Genomic DNA, 21211 nt, shown 5'->3' on the forward strand with positions numbered 1-21211 from the left:
GATCTGGTCTGTGCTGTGATCCCACCATATTGTGGAGGAGAATATAGCATCTTCATCTGCCCTGAGAGCTCTACAGGGCAAATGAGAAAGCGTCATTCTTTTTCCTTTTTGCAAAAAACAACTCAGTTAAAGTCTATAGCTCTACTGGTGGGGTATGCGATTCTAATCCAATACATCTTTTTTGTCAAATTCAGCAAAAACGGTCTGCTAGCTGTCTGTTCTGTGTGGGTTGAAAAACAAATCTAGTGTTTGTACACAGCCCTGGCTCTTTAAATGGAGAACAAATAAAGTGGTTCGGGCGGAGCTACTATTCCAGTCAACCCGTCAACTTAGCTAACACTAGTAACATTATTTGCTGTGTCGTTGTTTGCTCTATATCATGGTATTTGTCATTGTATTGTATTTTTGTATGTATCGCATACTGTACCTTTAAATTATACATTCTAGTTGAAAAGCAACACTGGACCCCATAAATGAAAATAACTGTGCATTTCAGTAATTTTGCATCCTGTCTTTATCTCAGCAGTTGAAACTAAATTGTGCGTTTCTGAACACATTGTCAACATCACTGTGGCTGGCAATTCCGAGGGGAAATGAGGTGATATCTATTTTAAGGTACATAGTGGGAGCTGGCTGATACTAACTAGAAAAATCACCAGCCACCTGCTACACATCATAAAAAGATACTGCACAATTAATGTGAGAAAATCTGTTGAAACAGAGAGTGAAACAGCCCAGGCATTTGCTAATAGGCTCTTCAGATGTGAAACTTGCACTATAGACCTTTTACCTAGGAACCTCCCCTTCTGCACAACTGTGTTTACATCTATTTGACAAACCTTAGGAATACACTGGTGATAAACCTCTGAGTACCTGGAGTGTGGTCTGCTAGATCAGGAGGCTGGCGTGGCTGCTTCAGATCTCGGTTGTTCTGCAGGGACGTCCCATTGGGAGGATGTGGGAGGCAGGAGGAGGAGCAAGGCCCATGCTGGTCCCCGAGGAAGAGCTGGTGAGGGGAAGGATCAACAAACCTGAAATATTTCAGACTGAATTAAATACTCTGTTTGTGGAATTAAGAAAAAGAACAATATATATTTTTTATTATTAAAAAAAAGAAAAGATCCTTGTACAGTTTCTAAAACAATTGACATGCAATTAAGAATATAGAAAATCTTGTTTTGAGGTGTTTCAAAAAAATTGTATGGTAATTTTGAGGCTGGATACCATTAACCTGTAAGGTGTATCTAATATTTGAAAAATAAAAATATTTCTAAATAGTTCTTACATGTTAAAAATTATTACCCACTGAATGGAATTAAGGATTACTGTATGTTTTGTAAGGTTTTAAAGAGACATTTTTTTGGCAGGGGTACTGTACTGAAATGCAATACATTCTGACATAGGTGTCATCTTTGTTGGGTCCATCCTCCATATTATATATAATTCAGTGTATGATATTTTCCTTCAAAAATAAGTAAGACACAATGTTATGCAGTTTGTATAAATCTGTATGTAATGATATCAGTGTACGTAAAAAAAAAACATCACCATTAAAGGCTGCCATACTCTCTTTTTAAACCACTATTGTAGATGTCAAACACTAAAGAAATCAAACATCTAAAATCACATGCTGCATTAACCTTCAACCACCCATAAAATTAGAACTGTGCTTTAACAAACAACTGTAATTTACTTGCACACAAATGCATGATAACCATTTAGCCTGCAAATTAATTAATTAAGTAATCCTTCATGAGGTAAGGACAAGGTGACAGTTTCACACATTCTGTGTACATTTGACACAGACTTTGGCAAGCATTGTGTCCACAACCATTCACATGAGGTGAAACTGTCATCTTCTTTGATTGTCTCTAGGCAATCCTTCACTCGCTTTAATTACGCAGATAAGATGGAAAACATGGCACTATTTGAAATAACCTTAAGAGAATGCAGAAAGCTCTCTCTTTTAGCTCAAAAGGTTCAATATTTACTTCATCCATGTAATGAGGAAAGAATATCTGCCTTCATGGATTTCTCTGCCTCAATTCCTTAGCATGGTGGCTTCCCACACTGCTGATTTAACCCTCAAGTTTCTGCATGGTGGAGCGATGGAGAGACAGACTGCACTCCATGTAGGATGTTTTCTGTTTAAACAGAATTTAAAAGCATATCAATTACTTAAGCATATATGCTATTTGTAATAATTCAGGAAAAATTTTCCATTTCAGGTGTTTCGGTTATCGAGCTCATGACTACAATTGTGATTCTCTGTGCTTGGCACTTAAAATAAGTAGCAACAGAGGCTCTCAAGAACTTTATTTGTATTACAGTCTGTACTCTATACACTATAGCCTGTGCATCACAAGCTCATTCATAGAATTTTCCATCATAAGAGTGCAAGTCTATGCCCGAAGTTTGTTCCAACATCACTATTTTACATAGAGAGTACATCAAGACTTCTTCTTCTTTAATGTAATCAGCTAAAACAGAAAAACTTCATTTCACTTCAATGAATATCATTTTTTTCTGGGTAGTATTGGTTTTCACACCTACAGTAAATCATTACCTTTATTTTTATACCTCTGTTGCTCATTGTTACAACTAAGAAAATCAATCACTTTATTCCTAGATTCATGTCAGTCATTGTTAAATACATGGGGTTAAACTAGTCAATTTAAATAGTGTCCAGTGGCCATGGCAGCTGACACCCCTGCTGTTAGGTTTGACCAAGAAACACATTTGCAAGAATGTTAAAGGAGCCAGAGCTTCCTGACAATATACATGGACTGAATGGGAACCAAAAGGAATCCCAGAAAAGTGTACAGAAAATGGCAACAAGGATTTTACAATCAATTTAACATCTAAAAAGTAATTACAGGGTCTCTCCTCTCCCACTGGACTTTTAAATGGTATTTCTTTTAGATTTTATGATTCACTTATTGAATTCCTTAGCTGCTCTTGTCGGTGGCTATAGCATCCATTAATACCATGAGTCGAGACCAATGAGGCAAGGCAAGGTCTGCTTTCACAGGCCAATTGTCTACCCAGAATCCTGCAGTGAATGCTGTGGCCTACCGCTGATATGAGAACAATCACAGCCAGTGAGGAGCCATGAGCATCTGGCTGCTCAGAACGACAGAAATACTTGATCGCATGCTTTGAAGTGTATAGATAAAGGGAGGTTTTCCTATGGGTTGACCAGTGAAATGTGTTGCAGGCCATCCTCAACCTGTAAACCCTTTTCCCAGCCATAGCACCCACGTACCCACCGCCCCACACACAAATAAACAAAACAAAATCAAACACAAAACAAAACAAAAAAACCCTTTAGGGTGCAAAATAAGTGCTTCCTTTTAAACTGATTATTCTAATTATGAGCTTATAGTCTTGAAGCCATGGTAACCAATGTTTAAGTTGACTGTTTTAGATCATCAAAAGGGAGTAAAAGGATTTGTGAAGCATTTCAATCAGTCGTGGCACACAGAAAGAACAGTTGGCTTGCTGAGTACAGTTGGATTCGTTCTTTTGGTTTTGAATGGTAATGTGCACGTTAACACAGTAAGCATTTACATTACCACGAGAGGGTTTTAATGACTTTTTTTCCCTTCAAAAATTTATTTTTTGCCAAAGATTGCTTCCATATCATTCCAAATATAAAAGAGACCCAACACAATAACACAAAAGTCCTCAGTACCTGTAGTCATCTTGTAAGGAGCACAACAGAGCCAGGTGAGGACTGCTGGAGGAGTCTTGTCCCTGTGGAGCAGCTGAGGAACAGGGATGACAGACACTTCAGGGCTGTCCACCACAGCCTAAATCTAATGGATAAACCTATTATGTGCACATGGTTGCAGGGGGATATGCTTAAGTATCTAATGTTCATATCAAACATTTTACTGCAAAGAGCCCGGGTTTAGACATACCAGAGTATGACTCATGAGATGCACAAGGGTTTTTCAAGTTGTTGTCTTTCCTTGCCAGAGGAGAAAGGCTTAGTTGCAGAGGATGGATGGTTAAACAGTCTGTCAGAGTGTCCTGGGTCACACCAGCAGTGGATTTCATCTAGAGAAACGCCACATGATACATAAACAGTAGTGAACAGCATTTAAAGTAATGGAATTCTGGCAGAAGGACGGTGGTAAAACCGTAATAGTTTTATCTACAGGATTACTTTTGCAACTCATTTATAATGAATAGAGCACCTTGTGCCTTTTTGCTTTGTTATGGTGCACTTGTATATATTGCTGTTATTTGGATGTTTTTGGATTAGCCCGGTACAACTACCAAGTACCTTTAAGTCTTTAGCATCTGACTTTATCATCATGCTGTCACAGTTGTGCTCTGTTTTAGTCTGTGTCCAGCTTTGTTCCTAATTGTCCTGGTTGCTGCTAATGTGTTTCACCTGTTTGTGCCCTCCCTGCTTATTTGTCCTGTATATATGTGCTCAGGTCTGTTTTGCCCTGGTCAATTCGTTGTCACTCCTGCCTTGCATATCTGCCTGAAATCCTTGTCTGTCTGTCCGTATGTTTGTTACCTGTGAAGTCTGGATTTTGATTCTCACCTGCCTTTAAGTTTGAAATATTGTATATGGACTTTTGAGTGTTTTGCCCTTGCTTTGTTTGGAGAATTACTGTAGTTTGGAACTGCATTCTGGGCTTTCCTTGAATTTCTTAAGTTTGTACACTTTGTTTTATACATTTTGAAACTAAGCCTGCTATTTTAGCATTTGGGCCCAAAACCTGTAGTACGCTTGGCAATTCTGACACATGCTTCCTCTGGCAGGTCACTGCGAGAGAATTAATCTTATCAAAATCAAACAAAACATACTAAAATCGATTAAAACAGAATCTGGAAACCTTCATAGTATCAAACATTGAGTTTAATATGATAAAGAACTAGTTTGCTACCATCAGAACTATAAAGTTAAACAAGAAACAACCAATGGATACGTGCAGTACCTGGGTTGTTCTAAATTAGTATTTTGCAGTAGTCTTTATGAGTCAAATCAGAATTACTGTACAATAAACATTTGAGTTTTAGATGAAAAAAGTTGTGCATGTAGAATCCTTTGTAAAATGTCACTTTTTTTAGTAACTGCCCACCTTCTTTGTCTGTATCTATGGTGACATCACACTCAGTAAGAGTTAAAGAGCATAAAGCTCTCACACAGAAGCAAAAATCTCAATCTGAGTAAGTGAAACACTGCGGTGCCATAATGTGAATCTTTGTGATGGAGTCACCGTAAGTGGAAAATAAAGGGGGTGAAAACAGGAAAAACATGTGACAAACAACATACTCTATGTGTATTATTGTTTGACTAAGCTCTATCAGTGTTAACACAAGTGGATGTATAAGCTGGCTCGCTGGATGTTTGCATCTGACTGAAAGTTAAAGTACATAACATGTTTCTGTTAACAATTTGAACAGAGTGGGTGGAGAACACATCACAAAGAGTATATACTCAATACTGTCAGTTAATGTGAATAAATGAAAGCACAATGAAAGGAGCTACAGTTTATGACATGTATTAACATAGCTTTTCTTTTGTTCATGGTTGTAATGTTGAATAAGTGATTCTGTCTACTTGCAATCATCACTAATACAATTTAGTCAAGAAGGTTATTATGACTGAAACCTGGAGTCAACAAATTTAGCACACAGTTTACATTGAGTTCTGCACTTGATATAAGATTTCTCAGTAAAATACATTCTCTAGAACATTAGTCTTTGTTCTCAGCATGCACTGTAGTTTGTACCTTCTTCCGTAACTGTCGTTCTTTAGTAGAGTGGGATTTCACATGTTTCCTCAAGGAGCTGGGATCAGTGTAACGCTTTGCGCAGCCAGGCACCTGGCACGTATATGGCTTCTGTACAACCACAGACATATGAAAACTTGTAGGACTCCACATAGAGGCAAAGACACACACACACACACACACACACACACACACACACACACAAGCTTAGAATTACCATCCATAATTGTACGTGTCTGTGCATGGCTGCCACTTACTGTTTCCAGGTGTGTACGCTGGTGTTTAGCTCTGTCACTTGAGTTGCTGAAGGCCTTGTGACATCCTGGGTGCTGACACAGGTAGGGTTTCTCCCCCGTGTGGCTACGCAGGTGGATCTTCAGATTTTCTAGCCGAGAGAAAGCCTTCTTGCAGCCCTCGAACTGTAAACGCATACGAACACAGTAAAAGTAGTCCAAGTAGTTCATTGCCATTAGGCTGCCACGGAGTAGGAGTGTTAGTCATTCATTTTCAGTCCTTAATGTTTTGGCTGTTGGCTTCAACATAAATCACGTCAATTTAAGCTCTACAAGCGTCTCTAACCTGATGTTGCCCATATACACGGAGCTACGAGTTTCTGAGCTGGAAATCATTGCATACAAAGTCCTGCTGACCTCAGTGTGTGGGAGGGAGTGAAAAAGGAAATATAGTAAACCATATGAATAGAAAATTTTATAATTTAGTCTCAACTGACACTCAAGTAAGCCATAACTGCTCACTGCAACAGTAGTTTCATGGTTGACAGGCTCGCTTAATGAGTCATCATTGGGCGAGCATACATTATAGTCATGATCCTGCTCTCTTCTAATTCTTTGGAGTTTAATATCAATAAGTCAGAATTAGTCTAAATGCGTTGTACATAGGCACAAACATGGTATAAATAACTTATATGGTTCATTTTCATCTAATTTCTTTTTCTTTACTGTTTGTAAAAAAGTCCAAAGAATTTGAGATTTTTTTTTACTCCAAAATATACTTACATTTTTAAAACAATCTTCACACAAATGTCATATTTTAAGCAATCTGATGGTTGTGTGTGTCACCAGCAGGGGTCAGTGTTTATACACACATCACTGCATTGTCTTATGTGTTTAGAATCCTTCATCTTGCATCACCTTGACAGTGGTTGGTAGTTACCAGTTACAAAAAAGTAAAGGCACTTTTAGTAGACTATTCTTAATACATTTACAGCAAAACTCAGACAGAAGAATGACTACATTATATATCTAACAGCATCATACACATGGAATTGCACTTTTTGGGCTTCAGGAAAATTCTAATACCTCCAACCAAACAGCTTTGTTGCAGTATCATGCGACCACAGTGACTTCACTACTAAACTATGTGAATAATCAAAGCTTTTCTTGTGTAAGTCCAGGACTTTACTCTCCCTCTTCCTGTCCACAGGGGGTTTGGAATGTCCTTACTAAGCCTTATGGAGGAAACACACAGACCATGTCCAGTTTTGTTATTTTTTCTCTAAGACTAGATTCCTCACATGCTCATACCTCTCAGTCATCACTGCCAAAGCCAATTTAAAATGTTTTTTGCTTCCCATTAATAGTTTACTAATAACATTCCTCTGCATTCCACATAGAAATACTTCTTCCGTTCTTTCTCATCATAGCACAGCCATTTTCTGACAACATCTATTCTCAAAAACTAAAACGAGCCCATGCTTCTGTAATTGAACTTGAAAATCAATAATTTTAACCTCACTTATAGCAAAACTTTGTTTGCAGCAAAGCTTTTGTTACAATTCAATGTTATAACAATCATTTTTTAAATGTTAAATGGAGGGTGGTTGTATTGTGGAAATTTTATGAAAGCACAAGGTCAAGGTTCACAGCGCTGATTGGGAAGAATTCTTAACATTTTGTCAAAGCAAATAGACTAAATTGGAGACATTGAGAAATGCTCTTCTCTCAGACACTCTTTCCAATTCTGTTCTATTAATGAAAGCGCACCAACTCCGATTATCTTGATTAAAGATAAAAATTAACAACAGACCTCTAAGCCAGAGTATCACAAGAAAAACAGGACAGACAGAGATAAATAGTCTCTCTGAACCAAAGTGGACAGACAAGTGAGAACCAGCATAAAGCTAAAATACTGCCAACACTCCAGGACTAGCCAGGGGTGGGTAACTGTGTAACTCTCTCTCTTTCTGTCTCATGAAGCTCTTATGAAGCGCAAAGGGTTTTTAGTTTGTAGCAAGGGACGTTTGTGCTGAAAAGAAAGCAGCATGGCTCCTCAGTGTAGATCAGTGTTACGGCCAGCTTCTGACGGGTCCTGGCAGGAATTCATGCCCTGGCTGAACAATGACAGCTGCAGTCTGTGCCAGCAGAGTCTGTCCAGTGCCCAGTCTTACTCTGAGGTCAATTCATTCTAGACTCCACTCTTCCCTGTTTGTTTCACCTGTGATATTTCTACCTTCTTTTTGTTTCACCTGTTTCGTTACACTGTATATTTTTTGCTTTTCAGTGCATCCATTGTTTGTAAATTCCTGAAGGCACATTATATGAGAAATAATGGTTTTGCTACAATTAAATGTTGGACAAAAAGCTATAATGTTAACAGAAAACAACAAAGAACAGTAATATCAACCTTCTAAAAAATATACTGTCATCATATCAAAATTTTAGAAGACACTTTGAGGGACTTTTCATGAAACAGAGGATGGGGTTTAGATTTCTGGATCAATAAATGGCTACAATATTCTGTAATAGGACTTATATATTATTGTGTTTTAACACTATAAGAATTATACTAAATTACTGCAATTATGACCAGGCTGTGATCATTTTTTTTTAGCAGCAACATGATTTTCTTTTGTTTTTTTAAGTTTGCAATGGAACAAAATCCTTTACGTTTACTAATGCAGAATGATGCCAGACGCTATAATGCGCAAATGTAGTTGAGGCACTAATGCATAATTTCCAAGCACCAAAACCTAGTTCCCTCCAAACAATTGTAAGGATGGCGCTTAAAATGTTGTCAAACCTGAAATCTTATTAGGCCTGCCTTCTGTGATATTAGCAAGGCTTGAATTACAAGCCGCTTATGTAGGGAAATGTAGTGGATTAGCAAGGATGGTGTGAAATGGTTTCATTTTCACTCTATGAAAAGACTGATTGATCACAGCATGAATAATGCATGCTGACAGTAGATTAAGTACATTTTGGGCAACCAATAATGGATGCTCATTGGTGTTAATTATTGTTTTAAAAATCAGCAAAAATAATAACACAATTAGTTACTTAGTTATTATGGCTGAAATTAATTGAGTGGAATATTCAGTGTTGGAGTGGTAGTAGAAAACATGGCAGCCACAATCTACAAGCTAATAATTCCAAATCATTTCTCGACTACCTGAGGAGCAATTAGCAAAATGGTAACAGCAAAAATCAAAGTGAATGTGTTGACTCACAATGTTGAAATATCTTATTTGGGTTTTTCTACTTTTGAAATCTCATATGTTTAGATTTGAGTGTCAGACGCAAATAGACTGTTAAGTCAAGGCTTTGCTAACAAACTGTTGAATGTCATTAAACAGATTTTGAGATGACAGGTACAAGCCTGACCATGCCTTAGCGTGTATGTTCACTGTGTAACATGAGCTACCTTATTGTTATGCTGCTGGCTCGCACTTCATTTATCACACATCAGTTTATTCATCTGCCAATCATTTCCTAGGAAAAAGTGAGTGCTACATTTTGAACTATTGTATAATTTGAAAGGTGGGCTCTTCCAAGAGAAGTTAACTTTCTCCAAATGGTGCTTTTAGCTATTCTAACTGTTCTGTGAGATTCTACTGTAGTTTAATCTACTTTAAATGAGTTTAACCTATCATTTAAGCATAACTTTTCAATCTCAGAGGGAGTAGAAGAAATCAAATGCACAGGCTCATGCTCAGGCATATGAAAATGTTCAAGTAAAGACAGGAAAAGCCTGCACTCTTGACATTATGTTCAGAGTTGACCTGAAGAAAATCCACACGGAAACAAAATCTCTCATTAAAGCCCAGGAACGATAAGTGCTGGCATTTTCTCTCTTTACTCAGTCTTAGCCTGTACTATAATTACTGTACCACAAACACAAGTGCCACTTTGTATCATTTCTGTTTTTGGCAAAGGGCTGTGACCAGGAATACTTTCTTCATTATTAAATGACTACATGGAACTCGGACTCTTCCAGTGATTGCAGCCCCATGGCAACAGAGCGAGCTTCAACTAATAAGTGAGTATTTTGGTACAAAAGGTCGACTGCAGGTATGCACAGTGTTAATAATTGACTCGTTGAATGCAGCCACATGAAGCATGTTCAGCCAGTGGTTTGTCAATTACTCATCGAAGTCTCAGTTTTTTTCCCAGTTGGAGTGAGAAAAAGACAAAGAAGGTAGTTAAGAGTGGGCTTCAACCCATACCTGAATTTTAGATATGCTAAGTAGGCATGGCTGTATGGAGGGCAGTGTTGGCCTGTCTGTCGGTTGGTTGGTCGTACCACCACTTTGGTCCAGACTCAAATATTTTAACTATTAAATGGATTGCCATGGAATTAGGTACAGACATGAATCCTACTGAATTGGTTGATCCTCTGACTTTTCCTTTAGTGCAACCAGCAGGTTAAAATATTTGGCTTCCCAGAAATGGTAACAGCAGGCCACAGTGTTCACTTCATCCTGTGAAATATCTCAACATCTACAGGATGGATTGGCACAGAATTTGGTGCAGATAGCCATGCTGCCCAGACAGATTATTGTACTCATTGAGGTAATCCCCTGACCTTTCTTCTTGCACCAACAGCAGTTTGACATTTTTGGCTTTTAGTGAAATATCTCTTTTGTAATGCAGTGACATTCGTTGCCCCATCGGGATGACCTGTAATTACTTTGTTTATACCCTGACTTTTCATCTAACACCATCATTAGGTTAAAATGATTGTTGTCTAATACCTGCAAAGCTGATGACATTCCCATCAGCCTTAAGTACATTTTTGTGCTAATAAACACATGTTAGTATGCTAACACTCTAAATACGATGGTGTACATGGTAAACATTACACCTTCTTAACATCTGCCTATTAGCATTGCCATTGTGGGTAGGTTAGCATGCTGACATAAGCATTTACCTCAAATCACTGCTGGGCCTCAGTACAGCTGTAGACTCCTTGTCTTGTTTCTATATTCGAGATTCACATTACATTCAAAACTAATAACCAAAGAGAAATCATTCAATTGCAACACATCTGAAAGAATTTGATCATCCATTTTGGACAAACAAAGCTATTAGTTCATCAATAATCAGGCCCATGGACAAATGCCAACTCTTTGGCCACCAATTCAGACCTGTAGAGAGTCAGACTCTGGGGCATCACCTTCCCAGAATGACGGCCAAGTTTTTCAGACGGTGGCCTGGCAAACCCCCTGCTGCTGACAGGCCCAGTAGCTACTAGAGAGCAATGGTGCCATGCCAGATCTAAAGTGCTAAGCATCCTTTGTGCTGATTTATTAACTACATAATTGAGTTAACTCCAATGTCAATTATCACAGAGTTCCACTAATTACCCCATGGCTAAAGTTAAGAGGAGAGAGAGGCCATAAACACAGAGCACATGAAGGTATTTGTCCTAAAATAATGTTTTTTTCTGCAGCCTCAGGTTCGAAAGACCAACTAGATACTGTGGTTTTAAAATGGAGCAATGAGAACTGAACTCACTGAGCCCCTAACATTCATCATGTTACTGCTTTGACTGCATTCACTCATTCAGCCTGCTCACAAATTAATAAAAGAATGTACATCTAATTGAAAGGGAGCAGTGCTATATGTGTATTGTTAGGAGGAGAGATAACATTCAGAATCTTCTTTCTAAGAGCTAGAGAAATAAAGTATGAAAAAATGCATTGACTTCAATTGCATGAGAAGAGACAGCTGGTCTGCATGGTGTACCGTGCACTTGTTGGGTTTCTCTCCTGAATGGACCCTCATGTGGATAAGAAGCTTGTATCGGGCATTGAAGGGCTTGAAGTTGCGTGGACAGCCCACCCAGTAGCATGTGAAATCCTCAGCCTTGCGCTGGTCCACATGTAGCTTTTCTATGTGCTTTACCAGCTCCTCCTTTTGCTCATAGACTGCACTGCAGTTCAGCCACCTGCAGCAGTGGGCCCCATAGTCATCCAGCTCTCCTTCTTCTTCCTCCAGCATTGGGACCTGGGGTAAAAAGCTCACCCCATGCCTGGGAGGAACCATGGGAGCCTGTGCGAGAGGGTCCTGAGAAAGGGGGTTTATTTTGCAGTGTCGTCTAGTGAGGTGGATGTGCTGGTGTGAGTGGTAGGGTGGTGGTGGCCCCTGTGGAGTAGCAACTTCTGGGACAGTAATCAACATGGCTGGCTGTAACTGTAGATGTGGCAGCAGGTTGTTGGTGGTTTGGCTGCAGCTCTCTGAAGTCGTCTCCAGTGCCCCTCCTTCCTCTGGGAGGCATTGCTGCTCCACCACCATGTTAGCCATCTGGCTTGCCAGACCACCTCCCTCTTCAAGCATCTGCATGCGGCCACATTCTGTCTCTGGTGCCAGAGCCTGTGACGAGCCTGGCATACTGTAGGGATGGGCCACGGGGATGTAGCAACCCCTTACACCCAGGAAGTGTCCATAACCGTCAGACTGGACAGGTGAGAGTGTGGGGTGGGAGGATGGAGAGCTGCGGGAACTATTGATGTAAGCCACAAGTGAGGTAGGTGAGGTGCGTATGATGGAGGTGAAATCAATACCCATGACATCTGACAAAGGCGACATTGAGAGAGCCCTCTTCTTAGCTCGAGACTGTCTGGGGCTTCCAACATCACCTGCAAAGAGGTACGAGGGCAGAGAGGCAGAGGTGCTGGTGCCACCTGATATGGTCGTGCCGGACATGGCTGTGCCAGGGGAAAGGCTGAGCTGCTCACCTCCCTCGCTGGCCTGGGTGGAGCCCTGAGGTAGACCCAACGGAGGAAGCACACGGTAGCCATATGACCATTCATGTCTGCCACTAAACATTGACTGTGTTTCAAACAGACTAAGGGTAGTGGATGCCAGGGATTCTCTGGACAGTAAGGATCTGAAACAGATTATTGTTATCCACTTCAGTATCATTCTTAAGGTTAATTGAGCTCATCATCACATACTACTATTGATATTGCCCACCTGGCATCAGTGTGGGGATTCTGCACACTATGTGGATGTGATGGAGGATGTGGTTCTGCAGGCCCCGCAGTAAACCGTTGGCCTTTGACAACAGTCATGGGACTGCTGGTTACTGTCAGGTTAGCAGCAGCTGGCTGACCAAATACTTCCATGGTAGGCCCATACACAGAGCAACCTGCTGGACACAAGCAAAATTCAGTAAACAGACTATCCATATGAGAGAAAATTTATATGTAGAGTGTTTATCCACATTCAATAAATCTCCACAGATCAGTTCAGTGTTAACATAATATTACACAATGATCTGGAAAGTCATTAAGAAAATGCAGTGGCGTGTCCAGACATTTTTTGACTGGGGTGGCCCAAGTGGGGCACTGCCTTATGTAGGGGTGGCATGAAGTACATGCACATGTGCAGTATCTTACAGGTTCTTAAATTGCTGTGTTTCTTTCATAAAATATAAATACATCTTATATTACAACACATTCAGGTTGGTGCCATACAAATGTAAAATAAGCTTCTATACTTTATTCTTTAAGTAAAAAAAAAAAGAAATTGTACCCCGCAAAGTAGACTACATACAAAAGAAAACTATGAACATTCAGATACTAGAGAATACTCCTTAAACAGTTGGTGGTAACTGAGGTCAATCATAGATAGGATAACCCCCACGCCCCCACAAAATACAAATCAAACTCAAAGGCATCACATTTCTGCTTTAACTAAGGTTTAAACAGTATATTGTGGAATTTCCCTCACCACCCTGAGCAGACCAGAGAAACTTTCTGCTCTGTTAATCACTAATGAGCCTTTCACCACTTTTCCTCTGTAGAAAATAGGGACAAGTTTTATGCTTGGTTAATTATCAATAAATAAGGACAAGAAGTATAGCAAGAAAACAGTGAGGTTGTGAAGAGCACACCAAGAATACGGAAGCATGAATATGTAAATCAGTGTAGTTTTGGTGAAGTGAAGAATTATACAACAACACTCTGTCTGACTTATCTTTGAGTGGGATGTGTGTGACGTCTCAGTTAAAATGTACACAGAGTTTGTTTTGAGCTGGAATAGATCCTGAATACTACAGTATTAAAATGCTGTTTAGGAGAGTTAAGTTACACTTGGATTTTGCTCACACCCTAGGTTGATGAAATATCTTTACCCTTGAAGCTGTTGGTAGAGGAGCAGAGCCCTGTCTGTATGGTAGTTGTCACTGTTGTGGTTGGAGGATGAGTAGGCACTTGCTGCTGTAGGGATGCAGTCGGCATGTTTAAATGTTTCACATTGGTCAACACCTGTCTGCGGAGGCTCAGGGTTGGCAGGACAACATGGCTTCCACCCTGTATCCCAGAAGCAAAGGAGTGGATTGTCCCTGTTTTCACTTTCTCCATGCCCGAGGAGGAACTAAGACTGGCCCGTTGGGGGGAAGACATAGGTATCCTGATGGATTGCGACTGCTGTCCTCTGATCATGCTTAGTGATGGGGACACATTGCAAGGGGACACCAGGAGGTGACAACCCTGTCCACTCATGGCTGAAGCAGATTTATCAGAAGCTCTGAGCTCTCAAAGTTGATGTAAGTGGTTGCAGTTGGTAAAAGTAGCTTTACACAGGATATGATAATCCACTGCTCATACCTAGGAAATGATTCAAACAACAAAAAAACAAAACATTAAACATATGGTCCCCTGATACATTAAAATATAAAATTAAAACATCAAATTTAATATTAAACCAACAATGCACAGTCTTTGCACTTTGAACCTAAAACCTGTTGAAAATCACTCAACCCCAAACAACTGCACCATGTATTTTTAGATCAAACAATATTATTTCAGGTTTACAAATATATAAATAAATCAATATTAGCCAACATACATGCTACTACAATAAGAAATGCATTTTATTTAAATATAAGCATGATGACTGAGGGTTAACAGGTTATATGGTGCAATTATCCAAACTTTTAAAGTTAAAGTTTAGGCTATAAAAATAAGTGTTTTCTCTATAATCCATATGAACCGCAGCTAGGCTACTCGATTTAATCTTCTTGGAATTTAATCAAAAAAGTGCTTACAAGTGTATCCCCAAACATTAAAAAAAAGTATGAACTTTGCAGTTAAGTTTTTCATCAAACTGTTATTGTCGATGGCGCCTTCACTCACCTGTTGATGTTGTTGCAAACGCTTTCCCCAAAGTGACATGTCAGGATGAATGGCCCCGTCAGGATGGATAACACCAGGAGATCGACTGCCGTGCCACAAGAGTTTGTGGCGGGTGTGACTGTGCACTAAGCAGAGAAGTCAAGCCTCTGAGAAATCTCTCAGTTTAAACCGCGGCGTCCCGCCTCACTCCTCTGTTTCCAGGAACTCCTTTTCTTTCACCGACTACCCCCTTTGCCCTTGACCAAGCTTTACGTGAACGACGTCATTTCAAACTGAGTGGACATTAACAGAAAATAATTAAATAATTATTTTTTTGCTAGTTGCTGTGGCCTATAGTGTCCGTTGGCGCGCGTGTGTGCGGGGATAAGAGCCTTATAGAGCCAAAAAAATATAGGCTATTTCTTGCTCAGCTGAATATACATGTTGCTATACAAATATTACTTTAAAAAACAATTGTTGATTTAAATTCATTAAATTACAAACGTGAAATCACGCCCTTATTATAAAGATTATGCCTTAACTTATAACCTAGGCTATAGCCTGTAAACGTTTTTTTTAGGACAGCTTCAGGCTATCTGTTGTAAGTGAAGCATTAAAAACAACATTTGTGGTGGTAAGGTGAATGCTGGGTATAAAAGGACACATGGCAACAAGTTGGTTTGATAAAGTCTTTACTTTGCTTTCCAGTCTTTATGCCACTGCGCATCACCTATTCATAATTTGAACCTTGCTTGTGACATTGTGTTGCATGAATCTGCATTGTCTCCCCTCCTCCCCTAACCCTCTACCTCTCCTCAGACCCCATTGTTCAGCACTTTTCTCCTGGCTGCTGGAGTGTTTGCTCTGTAGATCCTGTTCCAGGTTGCCAAGGAAACCAGTATGTTTATAGGAGGAGGGATGCTAGCTTTGGGAACATACTCGGAAGAGACCACAATAATGATTAACTTATAGTTTGACAGACAGCATCCACTAAATGAAAATACATGTGTAAACAGACAATGCTGACTAATTGGAGTTTACAATCAGTGATAATGACTGCTGAGAATTTGCATTGATCAGAATGGTAGATGACAGCTGCAGAAAGTGCAGTAACTTCTCTTGGCTTATGGGCCTTTCAGTGTAGCCTATTATCTAAAATTGGAATTGTCTGTGTTATTTATAAAAGATACATGTTAAACTATTTGCTGAATTAAACGCTTATTAAAAGCTTTACCTTTGCAACAGGAAAACCAGTGATTATGAATTTTACCGTGGTCATTTGATGATTGAGAGTGATCACCCGACATTTCAGACAAAATAAATTATGTTTTTGAATATATAGTAGTACTGACCTCTGGTGGGGTAACATTTAATTACTACACTCCAAGCCTGTGAAAGCAGGCCTATGTTCATGTAGTGCTTTCAGCTTCATCACAATATTACTTTTCACTCCCATATGCCTAATCTGCTGTCTTAAAAAACTTTCATCATTGTCTTGTACTGCAGAACAGTGATGTGCTGCAGAACAGAGGACGTTTCTCTACCCATCCGTTTTAGTGTGAAGTTTTCCCTCTTTTGCCAGCAGGGGATACTATTAGTACACCAGTGGGGTGGTTGCAGTCTGTTTAATAATGCCACAAAGTTTCAGATATGCTACAGAAAAAAATAATAAGAAAAACAGACATGCAAAGATGTAAGAATTGACAAAATGTGATACTTATGAAGGTCACAAAGGTAAGTCAGCTCCTTGTTTACATGATTATATAAAATACTCATCTTCGAGATCTTGCTAACTTCAAGGAGTTATCCATCAGCCCAACTGTGATCTGGCCTCTTCTTCCCTCGACTAAGTGAGGCGCAGTGTGTTTCAAAATGTCAGAGTGTAAGAGGATAGTAGAGCGTCTAAACTCGAGGCAGAACAACAACACATGTAGCCACGCGCTCGTCTTCTCAATGACAAACAGGGACACATAGAGCAGTGTTACATACATAGTTACATTACATAGTGTTATATGCACATACTGGATAACATTTACAGTTCACAACTGAAAAAACATGCCATTTCACTTCACTTTGCGGTAGTCCAAGGGCTCCTTTACATTCTCTGAAGAGGCGGACAGCAGTATATTTTAAGGAAAGGATTCGAGGGGGAGAAAAGGGGGAGAGAAGGAAATTAGATAGGTAATTGGCGCAGGAGCGTGGAAAAAACGACCAGATGAGATATAAGTGTTGACCATTTGTGAAGATCTCCATTTGTATCCGAATTAATACTCTAATAGACTCTCCACCACTTACAGAATCCATTTCCCTCTTCTTGATGACAGCATCAGCACTCCTGGAAGTAGCAAAGCATTCATTCTGCTGTCAAGTTGAGAAACCATGGGTGATTTCTCTTTAAGTTATATTACAATAGTCACTTAAGGTAATGCAGTGGACCTGTGATTAATTAATCTGCTTTTGATTTGCTAATGACAGTTCAAGTCAAATACAAGGTTAGTGAAAGCTGAGTCAATCCTTTTAGCTGCAACTGCAGAGAGGACTGTGGTGACTGTAGGAGATGTCAATTTATTGGTATCATCCCTCATTATAACTGCTCCTATTAGCCCACGGCACCTCATATACTTAGTCACGGCATATTACTAGACAAATACAGTGTTCCACACGCCCATATCCGAGATTGCACTAAAAGTTTCCCATAAACATTTAAATCACTCATGTTGGTTTGCAGCCAATGGTGTTAAATTAATGTTTTGTAAGATGTCTAAACTAAAAAAGGCTATAAATTGCGTGCTCTTAGAGATGCACCCTATCCACTGTACGTGAATTACAGTAGGGAGAAAAGACCCATCCATTCATCTTTTCCTCTGCTCCTCTACTGTCAGTACCAACACTCAGATGAAGATGAGTGTGAGAGAGATGGGCTTCTGAGCGTCTTCCATCTCCATCCATCAATCTTAGATCAGACGTCTCTAATAACCTTTACAGAAGAGTGATGTCTGATAAAAAATAAAAAACGGACAGCAGAAGAACAGAGGGCCATATCTTTTCCAGCAGACTCTGTCTTTTTCCGCTCCCTGCTGTGTTTTCAAACAGGAGGACTCTAATGTAAGATTGCTGACACAACAGCGCCCGTGTTTAGAACTGCCGTTAGGCCACAGGCTTGCTTTTAATTTGAGCGCACATTCGGGGTGAAGCCTAAGGATGTGGGTGCTGTAATCTCCCTCTTTTCTTTTTTGGATATTATTAATACTGCTGCTCTGGAATCACATCTCGGATGATGAGGCCTCAGCGCTGGAGCATAATCACAGGACTCTGAGTCTGCCAAATCAACAGAAACATTTCCCAAGACTTCAATATAAACACAAAGTGAAAAGAAGCTTGGACAAACAAAAGATGCAGCTCAAGAGTGAAAGGGAATTTAATTTAGGTAACGCCAATCCAATTTAATCTGAGTTGCTCAACCATAACATGATGTGGCTCAATGACAAAGCGTAAGACAGTATTAATGATCCAACTGGAGATAACGCTTGTAGAGTAGAGTTTTTATCTATATGTAAAACATTTATGAGAAGAAATGGAACCTCTTCACATGGCCACATAAGAACTGACTCTATTGATGATCTCTGTAATTAAAGAGATTACAATAGGTTTTAGTACTGTTAATCTAGCTTCTTTGAATTTTAGACTAACAGAAAAAGTTTTCAGGATGCATGACACATAATATACACACAATTGCTCCTAAATGCACCTCATGCTTCACTTTCACAGTTTTTGCCAAATAGCGTGAATTTGATCTTAGTTTAACTATGGCTCAGGCTAAGTCTCTGCCACAACTGCAGTTATAGTGTCATACAAAACATGCTTGTGTGTGTGAGTACTTTGATAGCACTAGCACAGATTCTGGATGCCTGTTTCAATGAATTGGTGCCAGTGTGGTGGTAGAGGGCTAACAGGGCACACAAGACAATGTAGAAGGTCCAGACATAGGAGGGTGTGTCATTAGACCCCTGCCTGAAGCCCCCTGGTCAGATCTTCCCAACATCCGTCTTCATTAAAAAAGGTAGCTCTCTGAGCAGATGGTCATTAAGAGCCCCCACCCCCCTCTTTAGTCGCAGCACCCTCAATGCACTAGGACACTACCTAGAGGACATCCAATTGTCCCTCAGGAACCCCAGAAAACCTCACCAAAGAAAAAGTGGTGCACAACAAGGCTACCAGGTAATGATCACTCTGGGGTCTTCATAAATCTCTTTTTGAAATCTTTCAAAATAACAGCATGAAGTATGGAGATGGCTCATGCAGCAGTATAATCAATATGTCAAACCCTGTGGCACAAGATAAAGGTGGTCAGAGTGACACAACTGATACCCCAAAAAGTAAGTAATATCATCAGCGCTTTCCTTCCTTTTCTAGGAAAGTGTTTTTGTCCCTGTGCATTTTATGTGACTGGCATATCAATGTTGTTTTGAGCCTGCACTGTTGTTCAGGCAGGTGTGGCAGGGGACACATGAGGACATGGTCAAGGTTTCAGCTGCTGTTGATAAACACACGGTGCCACAGTCAGTTAGGTAGTGTTGCTTTTTCTTTTGTCCTGTTCCATGCGCTTGTTGACTACAGCAAGACTTTATGAGGGAGGGGTCAGTCAAATGTGATGCTCTGTGAAACAAACATATCTCATATCCCTGTGTCTGCAAACATATCGCTTCTCTGCCTATTTGCTAATGTGTAACAATTGTCACACCGGCACAAATATACAGTGAAACTTCAGTAAAACTGAGAAAGAGGTCACAGGTTGTCAGCAGTGATTTGTGAAATTTGTGAACTCTTGGGTCCAATATGAGTAATGTCAATGTTATCTACATTTTAGTCGCGACAGCCTCATCAACAGTATCTCCAGCGGCAGCCACCATGGATCCCAATTACCGCAGTAATCACTCCCTAGCTGAGAGCACTGTTTCAGACAGGGTAAAGTATTATCCATCTTCATCATATTCATTATCAGGCGGCAGACGCAGGTGTCCTGGCCTCCCGCTGCTCCACACCATTAGTAACTGATAGACAGTGGGACTATAGCACCTTTGCTCCATAGAACACGCCCACGCACCGTTTTTTGAAAAGAAAAACTCTTAATCTGAACAAATTGTTGAAATATGCATAGGATTTTCATGTTGTACAATATCTACTTTTCACCTATACAGTAATTGTTGGGTTCAGGGAGACAGACTACCATGTCTACAGTACATGCATGGTCAAAGGTCACACAGCAGGGGGGGGTTTGCAGCACATCATTTGTTCTCGCCTGATTAAGCTGCTGTCTCTCTAACAAGGAGGATCAGTGTGACAGACATATAGCATCTCTGTTTCAGGCTCCAACAGGACAAAAAGGTGACGTGGAATTGTGGCAGATAGTTGTGGCATGTTTGTCACCAATCCATCCACTTCATAGTGACACGGACAAGGGTGAAAAAAGGCAGCTTGTGCCCTGCTTGAGGTACCTGTACATGGGCACCCTGTGCAGACTAAGCCACTGATGTGTATTGTGTGGACTGTTGTGGGTGCTGTGCAGTGCTCTCTGCGTAACTCAAATAAATCACCTCATTAGCCTGTTCTCTAACGTGTTGTTGCAGAACCAGGCTGACACCCTGTTCTCGTATAAGCTCATGAGATTTCAAAATTCTAAAATGCTTTTGGGTGGGTTCGTTTTCCTACCCTCTGGCACCTGGTCGAGGTCATTCTATTAGGTGGATTGATTTACATATAAATTGAACATGCAGTATTACGCACCTCCTTAAACTCATCTGTTTCACTACTGTATCCTATTATCTGCCTTGCATACTTCAACAAGCATTTAATTTCGTCTTTCATATTGTCTTATGTTTCATTATGTTTCAGTGTTATTTATTAAAATTCATTTAGCTAATAACGCCCACGTGCACTACCCCTTTTCCTGCAATGCACCTATTCTAATGTGTTCTGAGCTACTGTGTGTCCTGAGGTAAAATGGGAAATGTTGAAAATTCACTGGAATATGAAAAGCAATCATATTTTCTGTATCAGTAAGCAGGTCTATGGTAGCTGGGGGTCATTCTTGCTCTCT

At 40.0% G+C, this 21211-nt stretch overlaps 1 protein-coding gene across 4 annotated transcripts in view; it reads right to left on the bottom strand.

Annotated features, from left to right (window-relative positions):
* Positions 1-15464, bottom strand: part of glis3 (GLIS family zinc finger 3) — a 17377-nt gene extending 1913 nt beyond the window's left edge. The window contains exons 1-10 of one of the 4 annotated variants that reach the window (XM_046066196.1): positions 15136-15464; positions 14133-14607; positions 12971-13148; positions 11741-12884; positions 6014-6175; positions 5757-5867; positions 3924-4062; positions 3695-3767; positions 874-1006; positions 9-70 (exon numbers count right to left, since the gene is read on the bottom strand). In XM_046066196.1, coding sequence (XP_045922152.1) covers positions 916-1006; positions 3695-3767; positions 3924-4062; positions 5757-5867; positions 6014-6175; positions 11741-12884; positions 12971-13148; positions 14133-14502 — 2268 coding nt within the window. In that variant the 5' untranslated portion in view covers positions 14503-14607; positions 15136-15464 and the 3' untranslated portion in view covers positions 9-70; positions 874-915. Of the gene's footprint in view, positions 1-8; positions 71-873; positions 1032-1991; positions 2145-3692; positions 3819-3923; positions 4063-5756; positions 5868-6013; positions 6176-11740; positions 12885-12970; positions 13149-14132; positions 14608-15135 lie in introns of those variants that run through there. The other 3 variants (XR_006827755.1, XM_046066198.1, XM_046066197.1) reach the window with 3 other exon arrangements.
* Positions 15465-21211: the final 5747 nt, after the last annotated feature.

Source organism: Micropterus dolomieu, linkage group LG13 (assembly GCF_021292245.1).
Source record: "Micropterus dolomieu isolate WLL.071019.BEF.003 ecotype Adirondacks linkage group LG13, ASM2129224v1, whole genome shotgun sequence".
NCBI classification, from domain to species: Eukaryota; Metazoa; Chordata; class Actinopteri; order Centrarchiformes; family Centrarchidae; genus Micropterus; species Micropterus dolomieu.